Source organism: Mytilus californianus, unplaced genomic scaffold (genome assembly GCF_021869535.1).
Source record: "Mytilus californianus isolate M0D057914Y unplaced genomic scaffold, xbMytCali1.0.p SCAF_9, whole genome shotgun sequence".
Taxonomy (NCBI): domain Eukaryota; kingdom Metazoa; phylum Mollusca; class Bivalvia; order Mytilida; family Mytilidae; genus Mytilus; species Mytilus californianus.
The window spans coordinates 11239596-11249418 of NW_026262745.1; the positions used below are offsets into that span (position 1 = coordinate 11239596).

A 9823-nucleotide genomic window follows, 5' to 3' on the forward strand; every position below is an offset into this window, starting at 1 on the left:
TGTAGAGAAAATGGTTGATATTTGAGAAATCAAGGGGTTATATATTATTTAAGGAATGACTGTAATATTTTTTCTGTCTATGAAGAAATAACATAAAAAATGTGGTGTACACTGAATAACCAGCGTAGCGGGTTATTTAAAAGTGTGCACCACATTTTTAAGGTTATTTCAAATAGACAGAAAAAATATTACAGATATGGCCAACTGTATGACTTAAGGGTAAATTGACTACCCCAGCTATAGATGCAAGACTCAAGCATTGCCATTCTGGTAATAGTTTAAAGCAATCTGTAAACGTAATTGCCACAGGTTACTCTGTTAAAGTGTAAACTTACAAAATCTACTAACGATGCAAATACTATGTTAAAAATCATTTAGTCATGGAACATCTTATGTAAAATGCACGTCAGTACATGCAATTTACTATGCAAGCGAACTTCCAATGACCCAATTTAATTGAAATATATATATCTCTGATTTTGTTATAATCATAAAAATGCAAGTTAAGATTGATCGATATTTTAATTAGATTTAGCAATGACCAAGATGTGCCCTGAAACAAATGAAAAGGGTGTTATTCTGAGAAAAATATCAATGTTGCCAATGTATGCAGAGTGGATAAGATCATTTCTTAGTTTTGAGGACACAACTAAGCTAAAGATAACCTCGATGTTCCCCTGATGGATGGAGGAATTGGTGTTAAATGTCAAGTGGCAAATATTACAATCACATTAGGACTAGAAAATGGTTTGTGGTGTGAATTAGAATCCTGCACCCTGCTTTGTAAAAGACCAACATACTGAGCTGGACATTAAACGAGCTATTACAAAAAGAAATGGTCCGTAGAAGACATATCACCCCACCAGTACCTGGATACATTATCCTGATTGTGGGTCGCCCATTCATCCGACTCTTACTCCTAAATGACGCTTGCTTAGCAGAGAAGCGGAAAAAACAATCAAGTTTTTGGTTTGACCCGTCCTGGGTATAAGCCCACGGTCTCTCGCACTCGAGGCCAGCACGCTAACACCCATGAGACTACCTACATCCAAAAGAGTCTTCAATATATCAATGCCAACTGAGACTACCTGTACATAAAACATTAATGCCTAAGAAATGCTTTATTTGTTTTTATTCCGCCAAGCTTTTAGTATTCAGGGATTTCAAGAAAGGTCGAACATTTAGTAACTTTTACTCTTATACCAAATTTTCAGCATTCAAGGTTTGCTAGAAATACCAAACATTCAATATACTATACCAAATTTAATCACAGAATCAAAAATAAGTGACAGCTTGATTGATAAGATACATAATGACATAGACAGATAGTTTCAGACAAAGACAAAATTATATAATAGTGTCGCGTAAGTGCAAATATCGGATAAAGTCAAATGAGTACAAATATATAAGACATCCATACTACCATATAATAATAAGTTTTTCTCATTTGTTACGATGTATATCCTAGTTTTTGTGTCATATCTCGATTTTCTTGGTATGGTAATATGGATGCTGCTTTCAAGGAAGATACTAAACCAAAAGATCCTCATGCTAAAATTGAAGTTGCATCTTTGAAATTATTACGTCGCCATGCAGGACGGTTTGGTTAACTGTTATCACGGGGGAAAAATGTCAGAGAATACATTATACTGTATCAAAATGATTTAAGCTAAAAATACGAATTGAAATAGGAATACGGCAGGTTGCAACCAACAACCTCCGAACTACTGGCTTTATGTTTTTTTTTTTATATCTGAGAAAAAGACTTAAGAAAACTTAATTTAATACTGACTAATAAACCATTCAAATAAAGGTCAAGCTCAGATGAACCCTGTCTGACAGATATGTAAACCTTGTAATATTTCCATACATCAGATACAGTTGACTTATTGCGGAAGGTTCCCACTAGAAATAAATGTAAAATTGAGAATGTTATCGTTTTGGAGTAGAATGGCTAACTAGAGGCTCCAAAGAGCATGTGTTGCTAACCTGCATCTTCTACAATGGCCACTTTTTTGTAAAAAAAAAAAAACAGCATTAAAGGGGAATAGCTCTATTAAGAGTTAACTGACAATTTCATTCATGTTTGACATATTTGTACAGAAGATCTTATCCTGCTAATCATTTTTCCTTTTTAAAGTTTCTATCTATCTATTAAAGTTTTCAAGATAATAGGCAAAAATGGGAAAAATTGTTCCTAAAGGGCAATAACTTCAATAAGGAGTCAACAAATAATTTCGGTCAAGATGACCATTTGTAGATCTTGTCTTTTTGATCATTTTTGCTATTTAAAGTTTCTATCTATCTAATATATAGTTATATATATGTTAGGCAAAAACGCAAAAAATGGTAAAAATCGTCATTATAGGGCAATAACTCTAATAAGGAGTCAACTGAAGATTTCCGCCATGTTTGACTCATTTGTAGATCTTGTCTTGCTGATCATTTTTGCGAATAAAAAGTTTCTGCCTTTCTATTATAATTTTCGAGATATTAGGCAAAAATGTTAAAAAATGGTAAAATTCATCAAAGGGCAATAACTTCTAAAAGAACTCGTCTGACAGTTTTGATGTACATGAACAAAAGGTAGAGCTCAACATTCTGAGCATTTTGCCCCTGATTTTTTCTATTTATAGTGGTCTTCAAAATAATTGACAAAACTTGCATTTTACACCTATTTTCTATTTTTAGCCATGTCGGCCATCTTGTTTGGCCGGCGGGGCCATCAGACACATAATTTAAAATAGATAACCCAATGATGATTGTGGCCAAGTTTTGTTAAATTTAAATTAAAAACATTACCTAATCCCGAGTTGTCAAATATAGATTTCACAATGTGTGTCAATTGTGTAATCTATATTTGACAACTCATGATTATGTTATTTTTTACCTAACTATTACACCTGTTATAATACAGATTCTTCAACAGTGGTTTAGTAATATTGATAGCTCTTCTCGAGGCTAATATCATAAGCTCAGTTTGGTCTTGAAAATTATTTACTCTGTCTTCCAGACAATAAAAGAATCTGGATTTCGAACCTGAGAACATGCAATCTTAAAAGTCCTATAGAAACTGGCAGATGGTACATCCCTAGAACCAATCGTATATGTACCTTATGTAATGAACGTGATAATGTATATGCATGTAATAATACTAGTATGACTGAATTTCGGCAGAAATACATTCCGAAATATCATAAACAAGAGTGCACACGAAAATGTCTCGCCTGCTTTACTGACCTTTGATTTTATGTTGAAAGTCTTCAAGATAAAGGTTTTACTAAAAGTATCACATAAAATTAACATTTTTAAGATCTCTCAGGCTCGACAAAAATAAAAAAAAATGTGGTATGACTGCCTATGAGACAACTCTCCACCAGAGACCAATTGACGTAGAAGATGAGCAAGCATAGGTTACTTAATGGTCTTCCACAATAAGCTAGGCACTGCAGTTGTTATTTTTTCAATCAGCTGAAACTTTTGAATGAAACAATGTTGTTTAAAGAAATGAAAAGTGATTTCTAAAGTGATTGTTATACATGAAGTGAGGAATCTGGTATCTTAATACTTGAGCAAATCAATTTTTTGGCTTCACACTGAACAAATAAATTCCCAGAGGGACCAGTGACAGAGTAACTCTTGTCTTTTTCAATGAGGACAGAATGTGTGTTCATTATTAAGATTTTAACAGTTTGTTCTCTTGTCGTGTTGTTACACCACTGTCCCAGGCTAGGGGAGGTTTGAGCACTCACAAACATGTTTAACCCCGCCACATTCTTTTTGTGTCTGTCCCAAATCAGGAGCCTATAATTGGGTGGTTGTCGTTGGTTCATGTTTGTCATATTTGTCTTTTGTAAATTGTTTTGTTATAAATAAGGATGTTAGTTTTCTCATTTGAATTATTAACATCTTTCAAGTTGAGGTCTTTTATAGCTGATTATACATAATTGCTTATATCCTTGTCATCTGAACATTTAAATATGTTGGGTTGTTGTCTCATTTGCAATCATACCACATCTCCTTACTTTTATATTTAATAGTGCTTAGTGTTTTTTTTGTTTTTAAGTGGGTCCAAAACCAACTACTCGCACCCCCTTAAGTATGGAACTCTAGAAACAAAAACCAGTCAGTAGCTCACTGGTCAACAGGATATTAAGATATAGATCAACAGGTATATAATACAGACCTGTCAGAGCCTATAAATTAGTCTATCCCAACAGATAAGAAAATAAACAAAAATACAGAATTTGGTAATAAAACAATTTATTTTTTGCCCAATTTAATACATAGTATGAACAAAATAACCACCAATATATTCAATAAATTTGAAAAGTTTCTTCAGATCACGACTAAAAATGATACAATTACAAAATAATGTACAGATTAAAGAACATATCAGCAAGCATTTCATGTTTGTCAAAGTCATAGACAAATGTTTAAAGTTATCATTGGAATAATTGAGTCTCAAAAGTCTGGAGAGAACAGGAAAAAGTAACAACCTGCTTTAATCTAAATATGGATATTTTTAGTGGTTGTTATTTTTAGCGGCTTCCATGCAGAACCATTTCATGATTGGTTAAAAATTTAGTTCATCGAATGAAAAGTGCACACTTCACACCATCTATTTGCCAAGGGGATATTTTGAACAGTTTGCTTACTCACAAAATTATAACTCCCTTGTGAAAGTATCAAGGTTTACAGAATTTTTCTAATGCTTAAATGAAGTAAATAAGCAATACCCACTCACTAATATTGTATCAAATATTTAAATGATTTGTAAAGAATTATTTAGATTATAAAATGTTCTTTCAGAAAAATGTTTATGAGAATACTAGTACATGACAAACATCACTCCATAAACAATAATAGAAAACACTTGATACATTGCTCAGCAATTATATGACAAAATATAAATCTTATTACATCATTATATGGTTTCATTACTTATCTACAACTGACTTAAAAAATACATTTTGTAATGTTTTCCACGAAAATTTCAAATAAAGCATTTTATAGTACATAATATAATTGTTTCAACCTAAAAAAAAAACATTTACATTTTTCAGTATAATTAGTATGTCACTAATTTTAAAATACTTCTGAGTTAATTAACTCAACAAATTAAAACAATCAGTATTTTATTAAAGTTATTACAATCATGACAATAGCATTTGAAACAAAACCTTGTTGAGATTTTTTTTTATTTCTAAATACACATTGCTTAACATATATAAATGCTCACTTTTTAACCAAAACTTTTTCATGTGTTATTTGTGAATCTGTAAAAATTAGCAATAGCATCGTAATGCAAAATCAATAACCAATACCTGTAACTAGCCAACAAGTAGTCAAGAAAATATTTTAGTAGCCAATCAATAGATAGTCCATGCTATGCAGTACATTTGATAAGATATTGTACAACAGTGATTTTAGACATGATTTCAAAATTTCTAAAAAAATTACAAAAATTTGTTTACCTATAAGAACGTTTGGTCTTATTTTTTTCTATTGAAATATGCTGGTACATGTTCATAATGTGACAAGAGGCAGTAAAATCTATTTCAGTGATAGCAGCTAGAAGAATGCATGTATTTTTTTTTATATGCCAGAAAAAATGTCTGACCAGTGATGGTTATTTAAATAAGCAAAAAAATATGTCATTTTACATTATTTTTTCATTTCTTGAAACTCTATAATTTTTTTAGCTTAACATTGAAGAAATCAATTGAAATTTAAAAAAAAACAAAAAAACCTCAAACTACCTTTATCTCATTTTATTCATAAGTAAAACTTCGCATAAATTTTTATACGACCCTCTTCGTTAAAACACAATTTTAATAATTCCTAAATTTCTGAAATTACAGTACTCATGGTACTAGAATGTGTATCTTTACATGAAGGCTAATTAAAATACATGTAGGTAATATATATGTATATGTAATGATAATTGGATGTACAATGTGCAACCTAGTGTAATAAAATTAAATATTGTATTTATTCATGTCTGGAATAAATAAAATACCGGGTTTTTTTTTTTGTATCCATAGCACCTAACCACCATTATCTTCAACACTCTATAATGAAAAATAAAAAATTGGTTAGTTCTTCGCTTTGTGTATATAGAAAAACATGTATATTCAAAGTGAAACTATGTCTACTAGACTGAACAGAGATGTATTGCATACAATATACCGTGGATTCTTTAGTATACGTGGTATAACAATTTTTGTGGATTTCTTTGCTACAGTGGAACCACAGATTTAAATGTCCACAATTTACAAATTTTCCATAGCAATGTACATGATGTATGCAGACTTTTGCAAAACAATAAAATCAATAACCATGAAAATGTAAGTTTTACTCAATTCATGAAAATTGGTTCCCACAAAAATCAATGAATAAACAGTAGCATAATAATGATACGAAGTTATAATACTTACATAAATTAAATTACAGTCTCTGATCTCAACAATAAGGTAGCATGTAATATACAACTACTGTAATATACAACTACTGTAATATACAACTACTGTAATATACAACTACTGTAATATATTTTGGTAGTGTGTCTGTACATGTATTTGTAAATTCATGATTGTCTTACCAAACATATATGTGGCATTTAATTATAGAATTATAGAGAGCACAATTTGACACTTCTTTGTATTTATCTACATCCAAAATGTATGCCATCTTTTATTTTCTTGGTCAAATTAGTGTTATTGATGTAACTGATAGAGGGGAGTAGGCATATCCAAATTAAAACTCCCCTCTATCAATCATGTCAATTGCTTATTAATCATATTTACCTTAAACATTTAAACTTAACCATTTTAACCTTTGAGTGACACTGCAATATTTGTTTTCTTCAACACTTCCAATACTTCATCAGCTGACAGTGTAGATGTCACTGTCACTGTTTTCGTTGGAACATCAGTAACCACTTCAGTCACTTTATCTAAAAAAAAAATGTGATTTTTTTTTTCTCAAAAAACTTTCATCCACATATAATATGCATCGTACCATCCTAACAAATTTAAGTTTTTGTTCTTGTTTCACGTTTATCTTTATAGTAAAAGTTGGGTTAGAAACAATGTTTCTGGCCACCTTTCACCAAATTTTCAGTCAAAATGTGTTTAAAGTCAAAATTCTTAATATTGATCTATTTAAAGACACACATGACACATTTATTCATAAATTCACACTGTTGCAATTATTCGTTTTTTGTTTGTCTGAAAAAATTGTAATGGCCACTACATAACTTCTCAATAAATTTCACTGAAAAAAATGAAAGTTTTAGAAGTTCACACAGGTAGTTAAAGTAATTTTAGCTGAAGGTTAAACACATAGGCAAATGAATATTCACAAACAACTCTCTGTACATGCTCTACAATAAATATGTAAATTACTTTGATTTACTTCCAGTATTAAGGTCATTTATATGCAGTTACATGTCAGTTCACTATTCATGCATCCCACAATACTGAAGAAAATAAGTTGATGAAGCTAATGTTTATAACATAATTTTGTTATTTGTAACACATAACTTGCTGCAAAATACATGTTTGTGAGTCAATTAATTTTTGAAGACTGCAAGATAATTTAAGATATATATAACATTATTTTTTTTAATAATACAAGTAATTTAAATTCAGAAATTTTTGCAAGGTTTTTATTAATGTGAATAATGCGACTGGATGCATGAGTATTGCAATAATAAGAACTCACATTCTGAATTTGTTACATATATCTGTATGCAGATTTTCCTGAATTTTTTTGTCCATTCTTTAAAAATCACAATAGGAAAGGCACACAATAATCGCAGAATTCACAGTCATGACAGTATATATTTAATATGTTTTAAATGCATCTAAATACCATACTTTGTACCTATAAACATGATAAATAGTTATTGTTATAATTATTACATCAGATGAAAGTTATTATATGTGGACCTGTTAACTTACCACCCTGTTTTCCAAGCACTCTTTTAGCAGCATTAGCACAACCTTCACATGTCATTTCCATATTAAATTCGTAAGTCTGTAAACAAGTAAAACATTTTTATAAATGTACTTATAGTAAATTTCATTTGAAGGCCATTTAGAAGGAATGTAAATACCACACAGATGTTCATCCATGTAGGCTACAGTCATTGCAACAACAAATGTGATAAACCTTCTCTTCATGCTGCTTGTCAACCTTTAAATGGAATAAACAGATGCACCACAAGATATGATATATGTATCCCCCTCCTCACCAAAACATAAACCAACATACATTTTACAGTCAATCTTTTTTTAAGGATCATCATGTGGTCATTAATAATATTTAATTCAGTTTCATGGAGGAAAAGATTTATGATACTGAAAATCAGAATTGTTTTAAACAGGCTTGTATCAGTAGAAATGGTCAGGATGAATTTCCATTCTCCCTTTGGACAAGTGTATATTGTGTACTTTGGCGTTTAGATATATATACATGATATACCACAATTTTTTTCATTCAGTACTAGACTATCGGTAGAGCATTTTTAACGAGTCTCAGGATTTGAAATCCATCAAAAGAATGTGTATTTATACTGAAATTTTTGAAATTTTCTTATTAACTTTGTGATGAAATTGCATATATAACATACACCTTATCGCTATTTGTCCACCATTACTGGACATCACAAAAGTTCCCGTAAAATTTTGATGCCAAAAAGGAAAAGTTATTCGTTGTTGTATGACGTTAAATGTGTCGCAGGTTATCTGGTCAAGTGTCGCAGATTCCCAAATAGCGATAAGGTTAATTGTCTTAGGCCCATGCAGTATGAGGAGGTGGAGTAGTGTCCGGTAATTCCGCCCACTCCCATTTCTTCCATAATTGTCACTTCCCTGAATATTTCGTTTGCTATTTTATTCATAGGAACTGTACTTATCATCACTGCATGTCAAATTTTAAAGAAAAATCCTTCATTACGAAAAATATCTATTTATATATATTATACAGTTCCTAAAGCTCATTTCTGACTTGAAATTTTTTTTTGGATTGTCTGGAATCTTTTTGTAAGTGGTCTATTAATAGATCACCTTTTCCTTTCATAAATTTGCGATAAACTGGCCCTCCATACATAGTTACCATGGTTACTGCGCATGGGCGGATTAATCGGACAGACACATTTCTGATAAAAACACAGAAGACCTACTTGTTTTGTTGATTTTAAAATTTATTTCAGATATTTTTGGGGAAATGAGATAAACTACTCAAAGTTGATTTGTCAGTGAATCGATTTATATTAAATTTGATACAATTTGTATATAATTAAGCAAAAATACATACGGTCAAAGCCTTATGTGGGCGGATTTACCGAACTGCATCGTATATCAACAACTGACCATGAGTAATTGAACAAATGAATAACCATGATAACATATGGTCACTGTTAATGGTGCAAAATAGCTAAATTCCTCATCATGCAAAAAGTGACTTTTTTAATTAAAAAATTTAATAATGATCACATATTTGATCGTATGTCACTCCAATTTGTGTACATGTATTGATTACTATCTTTGTGAAAACAAATTTAAGTGCGACACTGAGAGGACCCGCTGATTTTTTAATTATTTTTATCTCGGGTTTTCACTGAATCTGTGTAAACCTGTGCACTTGAAATTCTCTCATTTATCAAGGGAATAAAACTGTCTTATAAACTATTAAAAAATACCTGAGACATTTTCAGAATCTAATCAGAAACTTAAAAATCAACAATATTTTTTTATGTCACCGGATTGTTAACAGGAAATTGTTATCGGCAGGAAAAGGGAAGTTACTCTATCGT

At 30.8% G+C, this 9823-nt stretch overlaps 1 protein-coding gene across 1 annotated transcript; it reads right to left on the bottom strand.

Annotated features, from left to right (window-relative positions):
* Window positions 1–4246: 4246 nt before the first annotated feature.
* On the bottom strand, window positions 4247–9806 carry LOC127714914 (copper transport protein ATOX1-like). Its single transcript, XM_052220939.1, has 4 exons — window positions 9710–9806; window positions 7968–8043; window positions 6810–6958; window positions 4247–6074 (listed from the first exon to the last, which is right to left on the bottom strand). Exons 1-3 carry the CDS (start codon window positions 9716–9718, stop codon window positions 6834–6836), a joined length of 210 nt encoding a protein of 69 aa, XP_052076899.1. The 5' UTR covers window positions 9719–9806; the 3' UTR covers window positions 4247–6074; window positions 6810–6833.
* Between the last annotated feature and the right edge of the window lie 17 nt (window positions 9807–9823).

What these genes read in the sequence shown, in the direction of transcription:
- LOC127714914 (XM_052220939.1), bottom strand. An exon ending in AGTGCTTGGAAAACAGGGTG is followed by an intron (nt 6,959 to 7,967) that starts GTAAGTTAACAG and finishes TTTTTTTTTTAG; the next exon opens with ATAAAGTGACTGAAGTGGTT.